The sequence below is a fragment of the Oryzias melastigma genome, linkage group LG11 (genome assembly GCF_002922805.2).
Source record: "Oryzias melastigma strain HK-1 linkage group LG11, ASM292280v2, whole genome shotgun sequence".
NCBI classification, from domain to species: Eukaryota; Metazoa; Chordata; class Actinopteri; order Beloniformes; family Adrianichthyidae; genus Oryzias; species Oryzias melastigma.
In genome coordinates, this window is record NC_050522.1 from 18,811,548 (window position 1) to 18,836,558 (window position 25,011).

The window sequence follows — 25,011 nt, forward strand, 5'->3', positions numbered from 1 at the left end:
TTTCTCTCTAAACTGTTTATTTTTATCATGACAATTGGCAGATACATCGCTTTCCTTTGTCGCTGCAGGCAAGGTCGATGTCAACTCAAATAGAGAAAATATGAAAATAAAAAATAAGAAAAATATAAAAATGTGAGAAAGCAATCTAAATTGAAAACAACAAGTATAAAGTGGTAAAAATCAACTGTAATCAACTTTATTTTTTTGTATGTGATTGTGGTATGTATAGAATAAAGCCCTTCGAAGTGTGAATTATCATAAATTAACGCATATAAGCAACCATTCAGCCTTGATAATGCACACTTCACAGGACATTATCATGTATCCAACAAATGAAAACGAGCATTATAGACGCCAGTATGTCAATAGTTTATATCTTTGAATCAGTCTGCATTTTTCAGACGCAAGTAACAACGCCCCACTAGAGGCGGAGCTACAGGAGACGAGCAAAAAGCTTTCCCCTCAATTTTTGACTCAATATTATTATCGTTACTGAGAAAGATTAAAACAATCATCAATTCAAGCTTTTTAGGTACTAATAACAGCTAAAATAACTGATGTTTTAATATTAATAACAGTGATACTAATAAAAGTGCTTGAAATACGTATTTTTGATTCTTTTATTTGAAATGGTCTTCCATTTGACACTTTTCCAAAGTATTCATCCCCCCTCCCGCCGCCTCATATTAAAATATTCTAGCTCCACCAGAGCTTCACACCTAAAGCTAAGTGACTTGTTATGCAACCTTTTTACACCTTCAGCTTGATGTAAAGAAAATATTTCAGTGTTTGAACCAATAAAAAAAAGCAGTATTTCATGATTTTAAATCAGATTTGCAGCCAAATGTTCCATCAAGACAAAACATTTACTACAGATTGAACATTTCAGATGCTTCCTTTCAAAAACCTCGGCTTGCAGGCGTCTACACGTCTGCTTTACCTCATCTGGACTGGAGGCCTGGTAGGTGCGGTTGTCATCGGTGAAGTCCTGGTCGGCCTCTGCGGACTCCGTCTCTCCGTTCACGTGCGACTCGTACACAGGAGTGACGTTGTGGCACAAGGCGATGGCTTTCACGGCCTCGTGGATGCGGCTGCTGACGCTCTTACGGACTCGGGGGCCCGCCGTCTGGGTCTTCCCTGACGGCGCGGGGCCGCTCGCCGCGTTCACCTGGGGCTGCGACAAGCGTGTGGAGGTCAGGGTATGGAGAGATGGAGAAACTGAACCTCAAGAAGCGCGTTACACCTGACTTGCTTCAGTCTTTCACCAGCATCTCTGACTACACATTTACCCAGCATGCATTTCTACACTTCACACGTCATTCTTGCGTCTTTAGGTTCAACCTGGAAGCCTTCCCCATCATATCTGCTTTAAACATGAGTCTAAAAGAAGACAAAAGGGTCAGTTTGGGACATTTCACTACATAAAGCTGCACTTCTGTGATGGTCTGTTCTGATTTTACTGTCTGTAGCGGCTTCTGAGAAGCCGGGAAAGCTCGTGCACGTCACAGTGACCACCACTCGGCTGGGTTTAATTAGCTGAGATGTGACAGGAGGACGCGGGACAGATGGTCCCGGTCCGAGCAGCTGTTCTGGAACCGGCCAACAGCAAACAATGTCATTCTGTCAGACTGCAGCTCCGAGGAAGAGGAGGAGGAGTCTCTGAGGGACCCTGCATGATGAATGAGCAGTATGGGCTTCTTTCCTGGAAGTCTTTAGCTTAATATAAAAATGGTTTTAAAAAATGAAAGGGAGGGGTGAAATATTGTATTGTGTTTTTTAGTAATTTAGTGCATCTGCTCACAAGGGCAAAGGTGTAAATCAACTTTTAACACTTGATTTTTCTGGAGCCTTAAACTGCTCGCTAGTTTCTCTGAGTTTCAAGACCCACTCTGATAATAATTGTGATTTTTGTGTTTTTAACATGTTCTTCTGGCATTTTTCTGATGATGGATGACATTTATGAAGGCAATTAAGCTCAAAAATGCATATCTGAGCATTTTTTATTCAAATTGTTGTGAATCAGGAGTGGAAGAAAACATGTCGTCTAAAAAAAAGAGCTTATTTGTGGTTTGGCCACAAACTCAGAGATCTCAGAAATAGGGATGGAAAGGGGGGACGGGGTTGCTCTGCATTAACGGTCCTGCCCACAACTCAGTGGCAAATTTCAAATAAACTACTGCCACTCTGCAGACACTATGTCCTAGAAAACAATTTGATTTTGGCTAAAAACGACATAATAGCTCAGAAGATGATTGATGTGGGTCTTTAAAGCTCACCTGTGCACACACTAGTCCGTACGACTGCACGATGTGGCTCTGGATCTCATCCATGGTGTCCGCCCCGTACGACACTGTCCCCAAGTGCAGCCGCTTGAACACCATCTCGTTTTGAGTCAGAGTCCCTGCAGTTCAGAACAGGTGAGACGTTACAGGTACAGCGTCTGCAGAAGCTCCAAAACGACTGATCTTAGGACACGAGTCACACCAGCTGATCATGTCTCTGCTGCAACAGATTCAGAGTCCTCACACTCAGCTGGGAGATAAAATCAGACTGAAAATGGTCACTCCCAAAATGTATCACTGCTTAAGATCGGACGGATCAGTGAAGCTCCCATCATGTCTGCAGGGGCCTGATCCTCCTTCAGCTCAAGTTTAATCGATAATAAGTGTATGCAGCCAAATCGGGGCTATAGAGATATGAAACCCAAATAAAAAAACGTGGGAAAAAAAAAAAAAAAATCAAGCTGAAATATTGGTGTTAAGATAAAAAAAATTAAGATGCCTGAAATTTTCTGCAATTTCAAATATTAAATAAGTTAATTTTTTTTAGGCTTCACTTTTTCTGTTTCTATGTTTCAAAACTCTAAATTTCAGTTTCAAATACTTTTTTTAAATCTGAAAATTTCAGGTTTTAAGCCGTTGGTCCCATTCTGGTACTTGGGGGTGTGGCTAACACGAAGGACCAATCAAAATCGATGAGGGTGGAAGCCTCATTCCTGGTACATTCACTGACTCTGGGAATTCGGGATATTACAGTCAGAAAATGTCATCGTCTTTTGTGTCCCAAGACGGGCATAAAAAGTAGAGTTTTAAATTTAAATTAGAATTGCTTAAAAAAAATCAGTCAATTTAAACTTTTTTAGCACCAATATTTCTGCCACCAGAGGCTTTTTTCTCCACTTGTAAAGGAGGAACACATCATCGATGCCACATCTGCGCTGAAATGCTTCCACATCTCTCTAAAGGACGGGTGGATCTTCAGCTGGACTTGTGTCTTCTTAGACACATCTTGGGATCTCACTTCAGCTGAAAGTTTTTTCTAATATTATGGTTTTTTAAAGTTCTAACAAAAGCTATCAAACATAGTGCAAACATTACTGAGAAGCAGGACGGTTCAGAAGCGGATCTGCAGCGTACCCGTTTTGTCTGTCAGCAGGTAGGCCAGTCGGCCCAGCTCCTCTGGGATGGTGCTGGTTCTGACCACGGTGCCGGGGATGCTCTCGTCTTTCATGATAATCCAGCCGTACGCAGACTTCCCCATGTCCAAGTTGACTCGCAAACTACACAGACAGCAGAGAGTGCTCAAGTTCAGAGGAAACCGGATCTTTTTTTACAGGAGTGTGACCAGAACCAACAATGTTGGGTCTTCCTGACCCACACAGTACCTGATGGGGATGATGTACGAGAACAGCACCACAAATCGGAAGAGGTTTCGGAACCAGGGACCCACAAATCCTTGCAGCGCGACCATGACGACGGAGAGAATGACCTGGGCCAGGAATAGGGCTTTGGTGAGGCGGTTCAGCTCCAGGTCCAAAAGGCCGACCTGCGGGGACAAGAGGTCAAAGGTCAGAGAAGCATCTTCTTCTTCCAGCTCACATCAGATTCAGAAATTCCTAAAGGACAAACATCCTCTCCGATGTGTCTCGCAGCATCACATCCTGTTGCCATGGCAACTCATAACAAAGCAGAAGCAGCAACACCAAACCCTGGTGAATGAAAAGAGTCTGGATTCAACCTAGAGGAGAACCTGGGAACTGAGCTGGCTCCACTTTTGATTTTGGAATGAGTTTCAGTCTTTAAGTCAAAAAGCAACACTTTCCCCTATTGTTTAAAGCTGGTTTAAAAGCTAAATGTAAAGTATAAAACGGTTTTCCTTCGTGGTTGGAGCTGATGTCCACAACAACACCGTGGTGAACTTTTCCAGTTCAAATGGGGGCGTGGTCTTTTCAATGAGAGGTGATCATCAACTGCGGTAACATGTGAAAGATCACATGTGGCGCATTTTTATTCTGATCGGGTGTCCATGTAAACACAGCTACTGATGAATCAACTCCAGAACTTTTTTTTGATGGAATCGTATGTGGTCAAGATTAGGGATTGGCCGATTATCTGTGATCTTGTGCAGCTTAACCATTTAATGCTTGCTCAATCAAAGTAGATGTAGAAAACATTTGCTAAAACTTCAAGGGAACTTTCTATTGATGTATTTACAATTTTAAATGATCTCATTAGATATGTTACAGAGCATTTTTTGTTTCAAATTATCACAAAGATAAGTCAATTAGTTTATGACAAAGTTGTACTTTATTTACTATGAAAACCTTTAAAAAAAAAACATCTTGCTTGTTTATTTACTCATTTTTAAGTAAACAAAGATAATTACAAGTGTTTTTATTATTCTAAATTTAATACAAATATTTTCACTTTTACTCCAAATTAATTCTTGACTGCAAATATTTAGTATGAGCCCAGAAAGACCAAAATAATAAAATAAATAAAATATTGGTGGATCTCTAGTCAAGATAACAGTCACAGAGATGAAAAACTAGCTTTAAATGTGTCCAAAACAAACAGTCACATGACCGCAGGGTTTGTCCAGCTGTCTCACAGTTATTGATCCGGGCATTTTGGTAATTATCACTCATCCTCTGTTCATTTTTTAACATGCCTGTTGGTCCAACAGATTATCCTGGGGGTTCACTTTTACTAAATGTTGCATAAACTTAAATTATTATTACAACTATTACACATATTCTATGACACAATAGCTTAAAAAGTAATGTTAAACTGATATTTTTAGTGAGTGCTTCTTAAGTACAACAAGAAAAAAAAAGTCAACTAATAAAACAAAAGAAAATTTGAAAATACTTGCCGTTTAAAACTTATTCTGTCTGTAAAACATTGATTATATTTTTTGAAGTTCGTGGTTAAATGGGGTCTGCTGTCAGAGCACTGACTCTTCATCACATGAAGAACAGCATCACCACTCATCCAAGAAAACTACAACGACTCACAAGCCGAACGGATCTTTTCATTTTCAAGTGCTTCTCTCTGCCAATAGAGCATGTGGGAAAAAAAAGACATCAGATAAAGAAGCCCCTCCAACACAGAGGCTTTCATGTGACGCACCACGCTTACAAAACAGCACATCACATGCCCCCTCCCTCAAATAAAGGAGCTGCTCTAATAAATAAAGAGCAGGAAAAAAAATTCCTTCACTGGCTGAACCCCCAACACCACCGAAAGCACTTCCCTGAGGACTGGGGGGCCAGTGTGACTGATTTATCCATCTCTGTTAAACTCCCAGCAGCAGAAAGGGAAAGCTGGGGAGTGGGGGGTATGTCCCACTGCAAACACCACTGCACGCTTCATGGTTGAGCAATTGAGAAAAATGGTGGGTTTGGCAGATTAAAATGAAGAAAAATTAAGACGGGGAAGACGGAGCACGCATGAAAAGGAGAGACACCCCCTCCGCACCCCACCCAGACAATAGCCGCTCCACATTTTCCAGGCCTTAACTGGGGATCAGATGAAGTCATTATTTATTCAGTCAGAAGGGGTGGGGGGGGCGGAGGGTGACTCAATTACCTCAAGAAAAAGATGCTATCAGTGAATAAAAGTGCATTTTTTTTAACTCCATTATTCTGCAGGCCATTAAAGTCAAAGGGACGGCTGGACGAGCCGCTCCGGCCCCCCGACACGTGAGAAACCTGACCAAGAAGCCGGAGCCCCACATGAATATTTATTCAGCCCAGACTCAAGCAGATCCAGACCCTAGTCGGGGGGGGGCTGATACTTCAACTCAGGAAAAAGTCAAGAAAAAGAGAAGATAGTTCCTCAGGTTGTTCATAGAGCGAGAGGAAGTGACCCCGCCCCCTTTATGACTCACTCCAGGTGTGATCCTAATTACTCTTCAGGAAGGGAGGAGGCTCACCTTGTTCTTGGCGTCGGAGGTGTTGAGGACGCTGCGGGTCTCCTTCCCCGTGTAGATCACCACCCCGATCACCGTTCCTGCCAGAGGTCGACATAAAGAAGGTCAGCGCTGCAGCGGCGATGACACCCGAGCTCCTCTGGAAGCTCACGAGCGCCGATCGAACCTTTATTCTCATGTTCATTACAGACGATGAGTCACTAATATCAAATGATCCTAATGGAGGCCAAAGGCACGATTACACCTGAAGAGAAATCGACAAGCCCTCAAACAGGCGGATGAAGCTCCCTCTTCAGGTCTGACTCCAGAACCACTAAGCAGAAATGAATAGAGACCCTAGTTCTGAAGACCCGGTCCACAGGACTCCACAAAAGCAGAAATACGTGACAATTATCACAAATTCATTTTTGGGGAGTGAGCTGAAGCAAATGATGAACTCATCAGTGAAATTCTGAAAAAAAAGGAGTTCTCCTCACCAGACGCCACAACCGTGCTGGCCCACAGGGTGTTCTCGATGCTGAGGCTCTCCTGGATCTGAGGGTCCGAGTCCTCCTGCAGATCACAGACCAGAACTTTCAGATTGAAGTCCAGCTTCACCTCAATACATGTTAGCTAAACAAAGCAGCTACTTCAATAATTTCTAGATTCAATTCGATTCGATTCACCAGAGCCCGGCTCGATTCAGTTCAGATTTTTTTTTTTCGATTCTTTCGATCTACTTAATTCAATTCAATTTTGAGTTTACACATTTAGAAAAAACATGGATCTACTTATGAACAATCAATAACTTTATTAACATTGTTTTTTAGAATGTAAAATATAATATAAAATTTGACAGAAATTTTAAATTCATTACATTTTTTCATTTTTATACTGCATGATCCCCGTGTTACATGTCATACAGTGTTACATGGATTCTTAAACGGACAATTGTTCTGCCTCTCCTGGAGAGTGTTTCAGTTTGGCCACTAGGTGGCGATCGCGCTACAGCAGTACACCTTATTCTAGAAGAAGAAAGTATGAGCAAAAAACTGCTTTAGACCACAAATTGTTACTTTAAAAAATATTTAGAGTTTGGAAATTCATGCCTGTGAGAAATTAAAGATGTTTGCGGCTCCAGAGCCACGTGTGGCTGTTTTATATCCTCCTGGTGGTTCCTTGGCAAAACATAAAATAAGTCAAATAACCCAAAACTACCTAAAGAAAACTAAACAAAGCCCGTAAACTAAGACTACAAAGGTCCAACCCCAAACTAAAATAACAAAACCCAGCAGTGTAAGACTGCTGAGGACAAAGAGGGGAAGATGAACAAACAAGATAAATAAAAGAAAAATAAAATATATATATACATTTTTAGTAAGGATTACTTAATTTAGATGAGTTAAATGTATAAATTGATGGCTGAGGTGCACATAGATGATAGATAAACTATGTAGGTTTTACATCCCTGTTGACCTGAAGATGTTTTGTTTGCTCAACGCAACTTCCAGAATGCACAGATTTTATAGTTTGATCTTTTATGAGTTAAAAACATTATCTTTGCAGCATAACATTGGTTACGAGCTCCACTTTGGCACAGAGCATCTTTTATTTTGAAAAGAAGTTATTTGAGCTTCTGTCAAATGCAAACAAACAAAAAAAAAAAATCCCATTTTGCTTTTGTTGGTGCCAAATATAAATATTTTAAAATAAGTTCACAGACTTTACAATTGTCTAGAGATCGTACAAAAATATCATCCTGACTGAGACAGCTGTGTCCAGTTTGTTGCTGGACATGATGAGTATGAAAGGTTAAACTGCTCCATCGTTGGCATCAAACTGAGTCTGACCATGACCCCCCCCCACCCCCCAATAAATAGGGGAGCCTGCTGCTCAGAACTGTGGGAACACGGTTTCTTCTCCCGCTAAAGAAGGCTGTGCGCGGTGAATCAGCGCAGGAAATGCTCGCCTGGTGTGTGGCCAAGAGTGAAGACGGACCACAAAGCCCCCCTTTGTACTGGAGCTTCCCTCCCTGCGGGGGCTGCACTAATCTGCTGTTAATAAAGAGGGGGGGGGGGCAGCGGCAGGATAGGGAACCTGTCTGTGACATTAGAGGAACGAAGAAGAAGAAGCACACACAAACTCTGACTGTCATCACAAAGCTGTGCCCCCCCCCCACCACCAGAGGGAGAAGCAGCGTACCCGCGTGAAGTTCCCCTCGAAGCTGTGGATGTCCAGCTGAGGCTTCTGGGCGAAGACAAAAGCTTTGATGGAGAACAGATCCTGAGCAGAAGAAACAGAGTTCAGGTTCTTCCTCTTCATGAACTGCCCCCCCCCCCAGATGTCCAGTATCCCCCCTCCACTCTAATGGTATACTGTTATCAAATCCCGTGCTCTGATTGGTCACTGAACGTCTAATGTGCAGGAAGTGAGTCAGCTCGCCGTACCCCCACCGCCGGCAGGCGCTGCGTGCAGCCCACGGCCACTTTCAGCTTCCAGTCGGTTTCCCCGTCCAGCTGATCCGTCCGAATGAAGCAGGCACCTGGAAAAACACGAGTTCCATCAGGACCAGCCTGAAGGGCAGAAGTCGGACAAATAGTCGAAGTCCGAGTGATCGTGTTTGAGCAGGAGGCCATTGATGGTGGAGGAAACATGGCCGCCTCCTGAAGCAGCTCACTTCCTGTTGTAATAATAAGCCATTTCAGCCCCGCCCACTGATCAAAACGGAAACAATCCAGATGTTTGATGCTCTGTCACTCCAGCAGTGAGAGTTGAGTTAAAACCTGCAAAAACAATCCCAGCCCTCCATCCCAATCCAGATGCTCACCTGTCTTCTCTGTCGTTCTCAGGAAAACCATGTCTGCAGGAATCCTCTGGTTCTGCAAACACAGAAATACCAGAATGGAAAGATTAATGAAAGCATTCTTCAGGGGGGTAGATCTTCAGATATGAACAGTTTTCTCAACGGTCCCACAGCGTTCCAATCACGATTTCAAAGAGTGTAGCTGAGAGGGTAAAAGGACAATCTATTTTTCCACAGTAAAAGTGCTGGAGAACAGATGGAAGTATAGATGCTAATAGATAAAACTTTTACAGCTGACATTTGCTATATTATTTTAAAAAGCTCAATTTGCCAATAAATATCGTAGAATGCCAATGAATGCAAAACATAAGATAAATGGTAAAGCTAAAGGAAAACCTGAAAATCTTTCTGGCTTAAAATCTGCTGAAAGTTTTAAAACTTCTGTCATTCATTTTGTTGAGCATAAACTGGTGTCACATTTCAAAAACCATAAGTGAGCAACAAGGAAGAATCAGGAATCTCTTGAAGGTTTTCATTGCAAAACAGTTGAAGGAGCTAAATGCATAAATGGAGCTTTAGATGAACCAAAAGAAGCTCCGCACAGACTCAAAAAGATGCTTTTATATAAAACACTTGTAAAAAAATATTAAATTTCTAACGAGAGACCAGAGGTGACGACAAAGCAAATCTGAATCCTCGAATTCTTCCATCAGAGACAAACCCACAAACAAACAAGTGTAGAAAAGTTAATCAACAAAAAATTACTTAAATTAATTAAACATAATTAAAAACTTACCTTTTCAACAATAATCAGGTCTCCAACTTGTATGTCGGAACTTTTAACTTGAATTTTTCCTGGATGAGGGGAAATGAAATCAGATCTGAATCATAGAGAAAACTTCACAGCTTCAGCTCTCCTCCCAAACTTTAATAAACATCTGCGTTTGACCAAAAACCAACTGCAGCTTTAAATCTCTGTGTTTTAGAGCTTGTTGGGGTCCAATCCTCAAGGGCCAGTTCCCCGGGTTTAAAAAGGAAAAACTAATCGTGACCTCACTCCTGCTGCATTTTGTGAGGTGAAGATTAAACCCACAACTGATAAAATCCTCTTTCAGATACTATGAAACACCACCGAAGAAGATGTCTGACCTCTTACTGTCAGCTTGCTGTACATCTGAGAGTTCATGTCTTTGTCCCGCTGACAGCGCCGCACTTCGTCAACCGCCTCCCTCACCATGGTAACGGCCAACACAAAACCCTAGGTGCCAAAAAAAAAACCAAAAAACAAGATTTTAATTCACCATGATCATACTTAGAGTGAACGTTGGAGGAGGAACTTATTTACCAGAGGGGCCCAGTATGTGTACAAATATCCAATTTTCAGCGACGGTACAAACTGGGAACAAGCCACCACCAGGAAGTAGAGGTTAAGGAAGAACTTGAACTGTTGATAGAGAATCTGGAAGGACAAAAAGATGGAGGGAACATGAAGGAGAGCTGCAGTTCTTCTGTCTTGAGTGGCGCCGGTAATAATGGGAGCGTGGCGTCCTGTCACTGACGATCCCAGGTGCTGGGATCTAATGAACCCTCTGACCTTCAGGGGAAATGCATCCAGCTAGACTCAATTTGAGCGTATTCAATAATTCAAGAAGGACAGAGAGAAATGGAGGCTTTTGGCGAGAATATCTACGTTTCCAACAGACAGTTGACATTTAATGGCGCAGTCTTCTTAATCACGCGGTTGTCCACACTTTAATAAGATCCTCTGATGGATCTGCACGGACCAACATGGGTCCAGCTCCACCAGGCCCAACTCCTCCTTTATCATCTGCTTCTTTAGTGAAACTGAACTTTTTTAATCTCCAAAAACTGGCTAACCTTCATATTTTTATTATTGAAGTCATTTGGTTTTAACATAAGGTGGTGAGTTATCAATCTAACAGTCTCGTACAAAATGCACACGAAGCACGGTGGTGGGGGGTTGATGATGTGCAGCTCAAGGACAGCGAGAGATTAGACACTTGATTTCTGAAACTCACCCCAGGCACGAAGGTGAGGATGTTGTACTTCTGGTTTTTGATGATGTTCTTGGAGTACTTCTCTTCACATTTCTCCGGGCAGCCGAGCCAGACGGTGCGGGCCTTCAGCTCCTTCCTCCTCCGACACAGACGGACCAGACAGTCGCAGCAGCTGAGAAAGCAGACGGAGAAGCTTTGCGGTGAGATCGAGCCAGCAAACATCAAGTTTCATCAGAGTCTTCTGGGCCATGGATGGAAAAATACAGTAGTAAACCAAAGAAAACTTTTGGCTCGACAGATCTCTGCTGTCCAGAGGAATCCGGTCCTTGTTTCAGCAACAGTTGTGCCACACTGAGCAGCACCTCATAATGAAAGGATACGCTTACTAGGGATACAAGGAAACTTGCAAACAAACTAATACATCATTTCTATTTCACTGCGGCTGTTTTATCTAAATAAAAGTCAACTGCTAAAGAAATTTACTGTAATTTCTTAAAGGATTTGTTGAAAATGCTAAAGCTATAAAGCTAAAGCTTTTGCGAAATGCTAAAGGATTTTAAAGTTGCAGAAAGTGCACAAATAATTTATTGTAAAATTGCACAAATTGGGTAAAATATTAAAATGCGTAAAAGGTACGAATACCAAAAGTACAAGCATGAACGTGCTGAACATTTTTGTGTAAATTTCAAAGTGCATCAAATATTTGAAGAATTTCTCATTTCTATGGGGCTAAAAATAAATAAATGCAAAAACTTACATAAAATTAAAAAAAAACTACATGAATACCAAAAATACGAGCAGGAATGTCCTGATTGTGCTAAAAATTTTGATACAAGATTGTCAAAGTTTCAAAAGTTTTGAAGGATTTGAAGAATTTCCCATTCATTTTGAATGGGGCTGAAAAATCGCATCAATTGCGTAAAATCTTAAAAACCATAAAATACAACAATAACAAAAGTACGACCAGCAATGTCCTGAACGAGCTGAACGTTTTGATACTAAGATTGCTGAAATCGCTTCAAGTGTGATTGAGTTTTTCCCCAAAAACATCCGGAAAGGAGCAGGAGAATCAGTTTAGTGTGAATGTTTACTTAGCATTCACACTATTTTACTCTAAATGACCCACTTCTACATGGAAAACAGGCACCTAACTTAAAAGAGCTTCTATTGATAAGTCGCTGACGTGATCTAGGCTCTATTTGACCAATCAAGCGACCATGAGATTGTCTAAGCATGCGTGTCAAAATTAAAGCTAACCATTTATCACAGTTTACACCATTTAGTGATATTTCTGATATTACAGTAAATTATGATTTATTGCGCAGGCCTAATCCTGACACAATAATACTGTGCACCCCCAGAGATCAATGAATGAGTGACAGAACAACAGTACAGCAGCTGTTGACGCTCTTCTGCTCAGGTAGTTTGTTTCAGAGGTCTCACCAGCGCAGATCCACCTCAGCAGCAGGTGAATCTCCTTCATTGTTTGTTGACCGTCTGAATGTGTGAGTTGATGGTATTTTCAGAGGACAGACGGACTCTGACATCCACCTTCCAGCTGAGTGACTTTGCATGAACCCGCAAACAGGTGGCGGTGGGCTTATCTCCATTATCTGCCATCAAAAGCAAACAGAGCGCGCTCCGTTTCAATGAGAGCGGTCTGGTGTGAGCTGGCACCTGAGGGCGGCAGTGTACACCGTCATGCTGGGCGACTTGGCCTTTCCACCTTTTAAGCAAGCTGGCAAAATGTAAAACCAAACAGCGGCGGTGGGTTTGCGTTGGCGGCGGCGCCCTCAGGCTCTGGGCGCGCTCAGTCCGGATTCATAAGAGACGTTATTTGAGCAAATGAACGCTTTTCAAATAATATGCCGTTTGAACAGGGGCGGCTTATTCGCTTTGAATTATTTGTGTTTTATAATCCCACACTATGCACACAGAAAATTACTGGAAAGCATCAAACTGGTCAGCTGTGAAAAATCCGATTTGTTCATTAGTGGGGGCGGTTGGGGGGGGATCAATATGCAGCTGCACCCCCCAGCTCGTACATGAGTGTGCGTCAATGGGATCACACGCAGGACAAACATTTGTTCATAAATGTTCAGCTCTGCCGTTCTGCTGTAAACAAACAAGACGAAGCGTCTTTAGAGGACAGAACCCGTCAGACGGATCCGGCCCCACAACCCCGTCCCGTTTGACCTGAAAGTCTTTTTGGACTGATGGTGCGCAGCGAGGGACTCAACCAAACACACGCCCTCATCCCCCTGTTTGCACGTCATGCACAACTGCCGGTGCGTTTGAAATCCACACCGATCGTCAGAAAGCAAACTTACTGACATTATAACGTGCATGGAATCAATGCATGATCAAACACCAACCCCCCTCTTAGGAGGAGGACAGCATACCTGCCACAGAGCAGCTTCCAGCCCCCCAGCAGGAGCCAGCACAGGCCCCGCCGCCTCTGACTCAGTCGGGCCCGCGGCAGCGTCTGGTAGTCGCTCTCTTCGTTCTCGAAGCCTTCCTCCGACATCATCAGAGGCATCTCATCCAGGTTGGATGAATCATCTTCTACAGAAAATCTGGAAGACAGGAGGAGGAGAAGGTGGAGCTGCTTCAGAAACTTTTTAACACGCCACATCAGATCAGAGGAAAAGACCAGAGGAAAAGCTCAAACAGAGACAGGGGACAGGGTGGGAGGAAGAACTTCAGAACACCATCATCACAGTTTCTGACTCAGGTCCTCTGCTCTTCATCAGCAGATATGTGAGAACCTAAACGCCTTTTAACAGCATCTTCCTATGAAAAACCTTCACAACCTGAAGAGTGTTCCCACATCAAGCCTCTGATAGAATGAGAATGTGCAGGTGACTGAAAAACATTCTGACCCGGTTCCTCAAGCTTCTAATAAACCCTCTAAAACTTCAGTAGCAACCTTCTCTTAGCCCATCACCAAAACCACAAGTTCTACCCTTAATCTAGATGACAAATGAGGAACTAGTGGGTCTGTTTTGAACAATTAAACAAAAAAGAGCACAATTTAGCATCAATTTTGACCCATTTTGGACTAAATTACAGGAGTTCTCAGACAAAAGAATCACTATGTGACCCTGGGATTCTATATGCAGAACTGCAAAGGTATGGTTGCACTAATACAAATAATTCACACACATCATAAAAACAACAGACACTTTTCTGTCACAATTTCCCTCCTCATCAGTGTTGACAGGTGTGTGATCTTCCAGCACAGCTGACAGGTGGACTCCTGGTACCTGGTTCTGTCCATCCCTCAGCCTGAAGCTTTCTGAGTTTTTCCTGGTCCAGTCTGAAAAGTGAACACGCTGGTGAGTGATGAGAGCAGACCGGTTAAAAGACTAGGTTTAGACAAGTTCAGATTAGGTTCAGAATAGGTTAAGGTGGGTTCAGATTGGGTTCAGATTAGGTTTGGGTGGGTATGGGTTCTGATCAGATTAAGACAGGGTTCAGACCAGGTTTGAACTGGGAAAAATTAGGTTCAGATTGGGTTCAAATTGGGATTACATGGATTCAGACTGAAATTAAAATGGGTTTCAATGAGTTCAAACTGAGATTAAACCAGAATTTGATGGGTTCAGATTGAGATCGAACTCAATTTGATGGCTGCAGACTGATATTAAATCAGGTTTTGATGGGTTCAGACTCAGGTTAAACCAGGTTTCAATTAGATCAGGATGAGATTAAACAGGATTTTGATGGATTCAGACTCAGATTAAAATGGGATTTGACAGGTTCTGACATATATTAAACTTGAATTTTATGAGTTTCGACTGGTATTAAAACGGGCTTTGATAAATAGAGATTTAGACTAAAGCAAGCTTTAATGAGTTCAAACTGAGATGAAATAGGGTTTCGATGGGTGCAGACTAGGATTAAATTGGAGTTCAGTGTTAGACTCGGTTTAAAATGGGATTGAAAAGGTCCCAATTGGGTTAAAATCGCCTCAGACAGGGTTTGGAATGGTTAGGTGTGAATTAAAATCAGGTAAACAACTGTTTTAGACCAGGTTGGGACTAAGTTTAGACCCCGGTGTCTCATTAACATGTGATCAAGCGCTTGAAAGATCACGTGACCAAATAAAAAATTACAGCGGAAGCTGAGCGGCTAAAACCGGAGAATAAATGTTAAAGGCTCGCTGTTCCCAGCAGAAGGGGAGGGCTGGAGGTCATGTTTGGATGACCTTATTGGTGGCGGTTATCTTAAATGTTCAACTTTATGCTCTCAGTCGAGGGGGAATGGCCGCGAAGCTGTCAGGTAGCAACGCAAGCTAACCGCTACAATTTGCTCCGGAAGCCCGGGAAGCAGCCGAGCCATGACCCTCGGCTTTGTCTCAGTGCCCCGCCGGCCCCGGAGCTCCCGTGGGCCCGCTCATACCTCGGCAGTCCGGCGGAGTAGTAGTACGGCAGCCTCCTCGAATTCTTCCGCATCGGATTTAACGGGATGCCGTCAGCCATCTTGGCTGAACAAGATCGCGTCGTGACGTCACGTTAAACCCCTGAAAGCTTTCTGTTGCGTTCATGAAAATCGGAATTTTGGCTCTCTCCTTTGCAGAGGAAGTTCAAACGCCATTAATGTTTTCTGATTTAACTTTAAGTCAAAAGAAAATGCCTCATGTTGCTACAATCCATAAAAACTAAATATAAACTAACAATGACAAAGTTCTACCTATATTTAGTCACTTAAACGATACATTTTCGGTTTACATGAAATGGGTGATTATTTATCCAATTAAATGTCAGATTTATGGTTGTAAATAATGTTTTGTTTTTTTCAAAAGCAGAGAGTGAAGTTTAAAAGTACATATTTTAGAGAGAATACTTTAATAATTTTAAAACCAGAGTCAAAACTATTGCACACAGAATCAGAGTTTGTCTTTTTGCATTTTTTCCCTTTAACCCAGATTTTTAATTTATGTTTATACACTAAGTTTTGATTAAAATATTTAAACGATTATATGTGAGTCCTCTGTTGGATGTCCAGAAAAGTTGTGATTTTCATTCTATTCATGCAGCTTCCATCCATACAGCCAACATGAACTTCCTTGACCGTTTCCAGGAAATAAGCCCTAAAGCCAGATGAGAGTCCCCCCAGGGCCTCTTCTATAGAAGACATGTCTGGAATACCTTACCAGGGCGTCCAGGATGCAGCCAAAATTGATGTCCAAATCCCATTAACTGGCCTCCCTCCGTGTTCTCAATGCACTTTTACCTTAAGCTCCCCACCAAGCTCCTCATTTCTTATTTACTTCCTGGTTTCTTTTCTCATCTTTTTTCACATTCTCTCAAAGATGCAATAAGTAACCTAACTTGCCTGTTTGCCCCACTCTAGATGTTCCAGTGTTTGTTTCTCTGTCCTGGTTCTGGTACCATGCACTGTCTGAATTCCTATTTGCTGTTAAGTGTCAATGAACTTCTAAATGGAAAAAAATGCTCCTAGTTCCAAGTGTCCTGAAAGCGACAGTCCATGTTGTTAATTTTCACTTTTTATTTATTTAAGAAACGTGCAAAAAAGAGTTGCCACGGCTTTAAAATGGTTTATGACCTAATTTAGCCAATCATGATGTCACGATGGAGGATTTGTACAGTTCTTAGACAGTTTTTTAGGGGTCAGGGCCTGATATTAGATGGAATTTTTCTCTCTTCTGTCACTTTCTTTACTCGATACAGGAAATACACATTAACCCGTTAGTTTTTAATCTGTTCATCCCTTTAGGTTAACAATTAATCTGGTTTTAGTGAAATGACTGAGCGGCATTGGAATGTATCAATTGTGACTAAAATAAACTCATTCTGAAGGTTGTTTTGTTTTTTGGGAAGCACTGTGAAATAGCGCTTTAAAAATAAAAAGAATTGAATCAAATCATCATAGAGTTCTTATAATTTGATAAAACCTCCATAAAAGTAAAAGTAAGACATGTTTTTAGTTTCTGTTTATTGATTTTGCGTGGGAGAAACTGAACACACAGTGTTGGGTTCTGCTCTTTATTGGGTCCCCCTGCAGTCCGAACAGGTGAGAGGGTCACAGTGGGACAGGCTGTGCATCAGCGGGAGAACGTGCGCTCGATGCCTGATTGCTTTTGAGCGGCTGAGCACAGTTCAAAGGGGGTGGGCTTCAACTTGTTGAGTGGATACAAAAACAACACGACAAATAGGCTACAGCTCATTGATGATGAACAACAGAGATTGTTCACAAATGTTCGTCTGTCCCGGTCGTTTGCATAAAAAAATTAGAATGTTAGCATCCGTCAGTTGATTCCGATCTGTTTGGTGTCATCAACCAACAAGGAAAAATGTCTGCTGCCTCCCAGGTCCGTGGTAGTCCTGGTGAGGCCGGGGACGGACGCGGTCAGAGGGAGCAGCGGCGTCTGGATCACTGAGATCTCGTTGCTCTTCACCGCCAGGCTGTTGGTGATGGCTGCCGCGTAGCGGCTCCAGAGACCCGGCTCCATGCTCACAGCTTGAGCTGCCAGATCCTTCTGGAACATCTCTCTGAACTTCAGAGGATCTCCTCCCAGCAGAGCCATAGGGTTTTCCACTGACAGTCGCCGGCCTCTCCTGGCTGGAGCGTTGTTCCACATGTGGGTTCCCATGTGAACCTGGAAGGACAGTTTGGGAATGAGAAGAGGGTTCTGCTGGTCACAGAGCCACATGTTCTGGTGTCTAATCTCTTGTTATATTTACGTAAAAGCTTTATTTCATGTTCAATCGCACTTAGAACTGCTCAGATCATTACATAAGTTCTATGCTGGAGTCGCAGTTGAGCCGTTGAAGGAGGAGAAGCTATAATCTGTTTTTGGATTAAACTGATTTCAATAAATGATTCATGAGATCAAGACTCCCTACAAGCTAAAAGTTGAACACTTCTAGTGCCAAAGAAGCAGGAAATCTATGGAGCTAAACTGGGGATATAAAGATTTGAAACCCAAATAAAACAAATTGAAAAAAATATTGGTGTTTGGCCAAAAAACTGTAAAACTTTTTGCTATTCTAAAATATGTTTCAAATGTTCTGTTTTTTAGGATTCAAAACTCAAAATTTCAATTTCAAATCTTTTTTTGCCCATTTTCCAATTAGAAAATTTTCAGTTTCAAAACTTTTGACTCCGTTTTGGTGTGTTGGGGCGGGGCTAACACGAAGGACTAATCAAAATCGATGAGGGTGGTAACTTCAGTCCGGGTGCATTTACTGACTCTAAGAACTTGGACAATTACGGTCAGAAAAATCAATGTATTGTCTGTACTATCAAAGTCTGAAGTTGCCCCATAACAGGTGTAAAAGTAAAGATTTATCGCGTACAAACCGCGCTTCAAAAACACAGTTCTAGCCCGTTCAAAGCTCCATCCTGTTGTGTTACATACAGACATCGAAAACCTCATTATGTTTGCATAAAATGGCTAAAACACAACTAGAGCTCCAGTTATCTCCCTTGGCTTAATCGTAAACTTGCACTTAAACTTTTTCTCATGCAGGAAATGTGAGTTTGAGCCCTTTAGTAAACACAGCAGGTTTTTCATGTTTGCTACTTTAAGTACAACCAAAATAATAATGTTCCTTTAAGTCAGCAACAGAAAAACATAGCAAACATGAAGAAATGCGCCACAACGTGGCCAAAAGTTTTGAAACTGAAATTTTCCGATGTGAAAAGTTCCAAAACCTTCAAGCAGGACAGCAGGTTTTCTGCTGGTTTGGACTTAAGAGTCAAGTTTCTTCCTTCAGTAATGAGTCCAGAATCTGTTTGTCTTAAGTCTTGTTTATTTCTAATTTAATTTAAAGTGCCCTCCGCTCACCTTCAGGTTGCCTTTGGTGGTGAAGGCTCTCCCGCAGACGGAGCAGACGAACGGTTTCTCCCCGGTGTGCGTGCGCTCGTGGATCTGCAGGGCACTGGCCGAGGAGAAGTTCTTCCCACACACGTTGCAGTTGTGCTGCTTCCCCGATCGGCGTGGGGGCACGGGGGCGAGCGCGGAGGTCGCGTGTGGGCCGCCAGGTGCCGGGTAGGCAGCGGTGATGTGGATGCTGAAGGGAGGTGGTTGCCTTGCCATCATGCCGTTCAGCTCAGCTGTTAGGGAGCGGGAGGTGAAGCCAGGGGGGCTATGACCTGCAGCGGGAGCAGAAAGGGGGAAAGGGCAGGTTACCGGCAGGTTATGAGAACCGACGTCACCAGGAGGAGAGCCTCACCTCTGTCCTGGCTCAGCTGGAAGGCAACACAGTATGGCGCCCCCTCCCTCACGCCGGGCTCTCCTCTGGGACCCTGAGCAGATGCTGAGGAAGACGCTGGAGACTTGGACCGCTCTCTCTTCACAGAGAGCTGCTGGGGGTCCGGCTCATCCTGCGCCACCATGAAGCCCTGTGAGCCGCTCTGAAAGGAAGAGGCTGACCCTGGGGGTGGGGGGTCAGGTAGGTGTGGGCTGCTGTTCTCCACCTTTCCTTCTGAGGTGCTCAGCAAGCTGCTGTCTTTGAGCCCCCCCATGAGCTTCACGCTGTCCTTTTCATCCTCCATTAAGTCGTCATCTGTCAGCTTGCTGCCGCTCAGCCCGTCCCCCGCGGTGGGGTCAGGAACGTGTCCCACCACGTGCACGCGGATGTGCTGCTGAAGAACCACGGCGTTGGTGAACTTCTGCTGGCAGATGGGGCACGAGTGCTGCACCTGCGCCGGCGGGCTGTCCCTGTGAACGCCGACGTGGGTCTTCAGGTTCCCCCTGGTGGTGAAGGCCCGGCCGCACACTCGGCACCTGAAGGGCCTCTCGCCGGTGTGGGTGCGGTAGTGCATCCGGAGCGCGCTCTGGCAGCTGAGCACGCGCTGGCACAGCGTGCACTGGTTGGGCTCTGCGATCTTCTTGTCAATGTTCTCCACCAGCTGCTGCAGCTTTGAGGTCTCCGACGTCTGCATGCAGTCCGGCGGCTCGGCGGCCGGGAAGGTCGCGGGAGGGGAGCAGGAGGCAGAGGAAGCGGAGGGGACGGGCTCTGGGGTGGTGACAGTGCGGGGTGTCTCTGTGAAGGGGCTGGCTCCTGCTGTGGAGCTGCAGGTGTGGGGCAGGTGTACCCCCTCTGCTTTCAGTGTTTGGGAGGCCCCTGTCTCACGGTGAGACTCTGAAACGGGAGAGAAAGGAGCCTCAGTGCCTCTACGGTTAGGACACACAGTCACACATTCACCAGGTGCTGCCTGGTAAGGAGATTTAACAGGTGGGGTTGCACTTACAAGGTCACTAGAGCCCCCAGTGCTGGCAGAGGTGGAGGACAGAGGAAGACCCACACTGGCAGGAAGAGGAGCAGCAACCGGCTTGCTGTCCAGCCACGAAGAGGCGGGCTTTTCTGGGGGAACGGACATGCCGTAGGGAATCCCAGAACTGGTTGGCACATTGTCTAAATACTCAGGGACGGGGAAAGGGTTCATCTGCACATGGGGGTACTTGTCCTTGTGCCTCTGAAAGTGCACCTTCAGGTTGCCCTTCGTGGAGAAGCGGTTGCCGCAGATGTTGCATTTGAAGGGCCGCTCGCCCGTGTGGGAGCGCAGGTGGATCTGCAGGGCGCTGTCGCTGCCAAACACTTTGGCACAGAACCGGCATTTATGCTTGAAGAAGGGCTCTTCTGGGGGGGGCTTTGCGTCCAGCAGCAGCTTCCCTTTCCTGAGCTTCATCAGGGAGGCCAGAGGGTCCAGGGCGCTGGCGGTGGCCGCGATGCTGGACAAGGGGTTGGGGAAATTGGCGCTCGGGGGACTCTGAGGTAGAAACGGCAGGCTGGAAGATGAGCTGGGGAGTCCGCTCTGGGTCAGGGACGGGGGGCTGCAGGAGGTTGGCGTCTGGGTGCTGCTGCTGCTAGGGGAGGCGGGCTGAGGCAGCAAAGAGGGGGCCGAACTCTCAGAGGTGCAGCTTTCTGGAAACGAGGACTGTCCACACAGAGTCTGTGGAGGGAGGGGCTGCGACAGAGACACGGCGGCCTGGCCGTTGATGGAGGACGGCATGGTTCCGGACAGAGGCAGGATGGAGGGAGGAATGATGGCCAGAGAAGGGAAGGGGCTCGGCGGCGTGGGCAGAGGCCTGGATGCGGGGTTCAAGGCCGCCTGCGTTGGCTGCCGGTTCATGACGGCGACCTGGCTGCAGATGTGCTGGATGAGCTGCAGCTGCTGCACCTGCTGCTGCTGCAGGGCCAACAGCTGCTGCAGGATCAGCGGGAGGGGGGCCGACGCCGCTTTCCCCCCCAGACCCCCCTGGGAAAACTGAGCCACGGCCACTCGGGTGCTGTGGAGGATCTCCAGCGTCACGTTGGTACCGGGCATGCTGTAGCTACCAGAACTCTGTGGGGAGGGGGCTGATTCCGGGGGCTGGGGGCTAGACGATGCGGTGTAGCTGTCCTGTGGGCAGGGATCAAGCTCCATCCCTTCTTCCCACTCTCTTCCCGCCTCTGAATTATCCAGACTGTCGTTTTCATTCACCATCGTCCCCCCGGTGGACTCCACCGCAGAAGAGTCACTGGACGCCGCGCTGGGAGCTGGCGAGGGCCCCAGTGGGGGTTCCTCAGGAGCTGCCCTGTCCTTGAAGATGTGGGGATGGTCTTCGCAGAAGTTCTGGTGCTGGCTCAGATCGGTCCAAGTGGAGAAGTGAGAGCAGCCTCTGGGGCAAAAGTGCGTTTCATGATCAGGGTTGTCCGCCGCGCCTGCAGAGATAAAAAACATCAGAATCCGTGTTTTTAAAAAAACAAAATGAAAAGAAATCTGCCAGATGATCCCCAGCCAAACATTAAAATGAACTTACAGAAAACCAGAAAATATTTTCGATTTTTTTAAAATAATTCAAATTGACCCCTAAACCAATTTGTTTTTTGTTTCTGCTCATTTTTTTGGTTTTATAGACAAAAAAAGGAAAAAGTAAAGAATTTTCTCCAAATCTCTCCATCCAAAAACAAAAATCAATGAGGCTCAGTGACATCAATGACATGACTCATTTGACATCTCAGTTGGGACAAACTATAAAAGTGCAGGCATGAGCATCGATCTCCTGTGCGTTCATGTAATTCAGCTCGTCTCCACCTTTTAGCATCAACCGCGCTCCGGTGGTCGGAAGAACAGGATTCTCCTGAAAAATCCCGATCCATCCTTGTCATGAAGCGGCGTTAAATACTTATAATTTTGCATCAGTCAGTAACAACTGAGGAGTCATCCAGAGTTCAGACCTCCTGATGTGCTGCAGTCCAACTGCTTCCTTACTTTCTTTTCCTTTTGAAGAAGAAGCAGAAACTTTAAAATCTCACTAATTTTTGTTTAAATTGACTAAAGACACTTCAGAAAAGTGAGGGGTCATTTCTTCCAAGCTTTTTTCTTTAAACCAGCTTTATTTCAGAATGAAGAAAGCTTCTTGGAGAACAGTGAAACTGTTATTAAATATTATATTAAATAAAGTTAATTTTTCTATTGTTTTGGCAGGTCTATTTCCTTATTGAACAAAATTCTATATTTTTGTGCTTAAAGAAAACCAAATCATTGCATCACAGCAAAGCTGGGTGTTTTAATTAAGATTATTTGGAACTTTGAGGAGAAAATAAAATTGGGAGTTTTTGCAGAATGTTCTGCGAAGGGACTTTCTGACCCCATTTGTGCAGATTTTTTGTTTTATTTTGCTATGTGAGCGCAAAAATAGGTTTGTTCTTGAAAAATCACATGAGTTTCCCCTCTGATGGGTGGCACAGTCGAGCAGCAGAACTATCTGCTGCGCTGAAATCCAGGCAGCCCTGCTCATCCGGGTGGGGGGTCTCAGGATCACCCGTGCGATTCAGCAAACACTGGAGGAAAAAAAAAAAAACTCTCTCTGTTTCTGCTCCGGATTTTTCCTCCTTTCCTCCAGGAAAAACAAAGAAGCCATCAGTTATGATTTAAAGGCTTCCAAGAGGACTTCCAAACAAAACAGGGTTATTTAAGCCCCCATCCTGGTTCATTGAACGCTGACGGGACACACACAGGTTTACATCCGTCCCCTCTGAGGTTAGGCGGGGAGTAGACAGACCTGCAGCAGACTCCGGCCTCAGGTCAGACTAACTGTGTTTTGATGTGGTCAGCAGCACTAGGGTCAAACTCACAAAGATTAAGTCAGCAGGCCCCAGAAAGGTTTCCACAAAACAAAAAGAGGACCAAAAAAAAAAAAAATTACTTTTATCCTTGAAGAAGAACTTGAGATAAAAATGAAGAATATCTACCTGGTATAGTAAATTGAAAAATATGATAAAAATACATTTGTTATGCTTTTTTTTCATATGTTCCTGTTACAAGTTATGCAAATATTGAAGGAAAACTAGAACTTAAAGGAATTAGGTGACTTTGGATGATTCAACTTTTAACTCAAGGTTATGGAATGGTGGTGGGGGAATCCAAAATAGTGTAGAACACAGATAATATTCTTTTAAATGTGATTGCATTTAAAAATCAATTGATTTATTTTTAATTTAACACTGTTTCAGATACATTTTGAGTTTTCTTTTTAAGTTTTGGACAAAATAATCAAACTTAAACTATCTATGTATGTTTGTGCTATATCTATCATCTTCCTAAATTAAGAAAACCTGACTACAAAAACTAAACTTTTAATTTAATGAACTATGAGTATGATTTTTATGATAGCATTAAAATATATGTTAATATTTACTGAAAGAAATTGGGCTCAAACTTAAAGCTGGAATAAACTAGAAACTTTCCAAACTTTTCGGTTCCGTACCGTGCGCGTGGCGGACGCCGCTTCCCAGCGGGTCCTCGTCTGACCGGAGCGGCTGCGGGTTGGCCTGCTTGCGGCGGGACATGATGATGATCCGTGCGCGGGACTCGCTGCTCCCTCCGCCGGTGCATCTACGAGCTGTGACTGGGCCTGCAGGCGCGCGGGCTCGGTGAAATAAGCGCTCGGTGGCTGTTGACGCTCGCGTGCAGATTGCGCATGTCAGGCTAATTATGATGGAGGGGGGCATAAAAACCCCGCGCAGCTCAGCTGCCCCTTCGATCGGTGATTGGCTGAAGAAATTGAAGGAGGGATGGCGCTTAATAATAATTAGTTTCTGTGCGTTCAAGGATCCCGGAGCGCCGGGCGCGTGGCGAGGCGGTCTCCGGGGCCTCCGGGGCCCTCCTCTGAAACGGGTTCTTCTCTGGGCTCCCGGATGAGCTCGTGCAGGACTGAGCGGGGAGTCTCCAAATCCGTGCGTAAAGCCAACCTGTGCGTAAAGATGTCTGCGCGCGCTCAGCCGGCATCTCCTCGCGCTGCCTCCGCCTCTGGCGTCATTAGACGCGCCCTGACCAACCACCAAAGGCTTCCTCCAGGAGGTGATGGAGCTCGAACCTCATTTGTCACGACGACTGCAGAGCATCTCCGTGCTGGAGAAGAGCTCCGCGGTGATGGAGGAGGAGGAGGAGGAGGAGGGAGAGTTTAGAGCAGTTTTGGGAGTTTGCTTGAAAATGTTTGACTCTAGAGCTGAAGGGACAAAGACACTCCACACCGCAGCAGCTGTTGCTCTTTTTGTGCCTTAATTTATGGTTTATTAAAAGCTGCAGACAACACAACAACTGATTGATCGACATGTCTTGCTGTTCCCCTGCTATGGAGAGATAAGGACCCCCCATACACCTCCTTGAACTGTCTGTTCCTCTGACCTATCTGGTCTCTGCAGACTTTGATGAACAGCAGAGAGTTCACCTGGACACTGGAACCTTGATTTGGTGTTGATATAAAGATCAGTCTCACCAAACCAGATCACTCTCCATCTTTGAGGGAGGAGCCAAAACGATCTCATCTGTGAATGGATGTCATGAAGCTACAGCAAAGCCAAACAGAACCAAACCAAACCAGACCAGACGGTTGTTTCCATCCATCCTCATCAGGTTCCTGGAGCCTACACTCTCTTGGATGAAGGTGGTACATACCTGAACAGGTCACCAGTCCATTGCAGGGCCACACATGCACACCTACGGACAATTTAAAGACACTGATGAAAGCAGGTTTTT

The 25,011-nt window shown here is 44.6% G+C and overlaps 2 protein-coding genes and 1 long non-coding RNA gene across 6 annotated transcripts in view; 1 reads left to right on the plus strand and 2 right to left on the minus strand.

The window, feature by feature from the left end:
• Positions 1 to 15,560, minus strand: part of atp9b (ATPase phospholipid transporting 9B) — a 24,196-nt gene extending 8,636 nt beyond the window's left edge. Inside the window, exons 1-16 of one of the 4 annotated variants that reach the window (XM_024295618.1) lie at positions 15,418 to 15,549; positions 14,280 to 14,332; positions 13,416 to 13,589; positions 11,035 to 11,185; positions 10,341 to 10,454; positions 10,145 to 10,253; positions 9,792 to 9,850; positions 9,020 to 9,071; positions 8,640 to 8,734; positions 8,395 to 8,475; positions 6,690 to 6,765; positions 6,217 to 6,293; positions 3,665 to 3,825; positions 3,417 to 3,559; positions 2,277 to 2,401; positions 941 to 1,174 (exon numbers count right to left, since the gene is read on the minus strand). In XM_024295618.1, coding sequence (XP_024151386.1) covers positions 941 to 1,174; positions 2,277 to 2,401; positions 3,417 to 3,559; positions 3,665 to 3,825; positions 6,217 to 6,293; positions 6,690 to 6,765; positions 8,395 to 8,475; positions 8,640 to 8,734; positions 9,020 to 9,071; positions 9,792 to 9,850; positions 10,145 to 10,253; positions 10,341 to 10,454; positions 11,035 to 11,185; positions 13,416 to 13,589; positions 14,280 to 14,293 — 1,665 coding nt within the window. In that variant the 5' untranslated portion in view covers positions 14,294 to 14,332; positions 15,418 to 15,549. Of the gene's footprint in view, positions 1 to 940; positions 1,175 to 2,276; positions 2,402 to 3,416; positions 3,560 to 3,664; positions 3,826 to 6,216; positions 6,294 to 6,689; positions 6,766 to 8,394; positions 8,476 to 8,639; positions 8,735 to 9,019; positions 9,072 to 9,791; positions 9,851 to 10,144; positions 10,254 to 10,340; positions 10,455 to 11,034; positions 11,186 to 13,415; positions 13,590 to 14,178; positions 14,333 to 15,417 lie in introns of those variants that run through there. The other 3 variants (XM_024295605.2, XM_024295610.1, XM_024295629.2) reach the window with 3 other exon arrangements.
• LOC118599335 lies at positions 14,243 to 16,308 on the plus strand. The gene is made up of 2 exons (XR_004948645.1): positions 14,243 to 14,351; positions 16,099 to 16,308. It is a non-coding gene; the product is annotated as an uncharacterized LOC118599335 (long non-coding RNA).
• A 702-nt stretch (positions 16,309 to 17,010) lies between these two features.
• On the minus strand, positions 17,011 to 24,723 carry LOC112160815 (sal-like protein 3). Its single transcript, XM_024295640.2, has 4 exons — positions 23,741 to 24,723; positions 19,218 to 21,692; positions 18,830 to 19,137; positions 17,011 to 17,638 (listed from the first exon to the last, which is right to left on the minus strand). Exons 1-4 carry the CDS (start codon positions 23,982 to 23,984, stop codon positions 17,288 to 17,290), a joined length of 3,378 nt encoding a protein of 1,125 aa, XP_024151408.1. The 5' UTR covers positions 23,985 to 24,723; the 3' UTR covers positions 17,011 to 17,287.
• Between the last annotated feature and the right edge of the window lie 288 nt (positions 24,724 to 25,011).

What these genes read in the sequence shown, in the direction of transcription:
- LOC112160815 (XM_024295640.2), bottom strand. Translation starts at nt 23,984, where the DNA reads ATGCCCCCCTCCATCATAATTAGCCTGACATGCGCAATCTGCACGCGA. An exon ending in CGGCGTCCGCCACGCGCACG is followed by an intron (nt 21,693 to 23,740) that starts GTACGGAACCGA and finishes TTATCTCTGCAG; the next exon opens with GCGCGGCGGACAACCCTGAT. An exon ending in CCAGCTGAGCCAGGACAGAG is followed by an intron (nt 19,138 to 19,217) that starts GTGAGGCTCTCC and finishes CTCCCGCTGCAG; the next exon opens with GTCATAGCCCCCCTGGCTTC.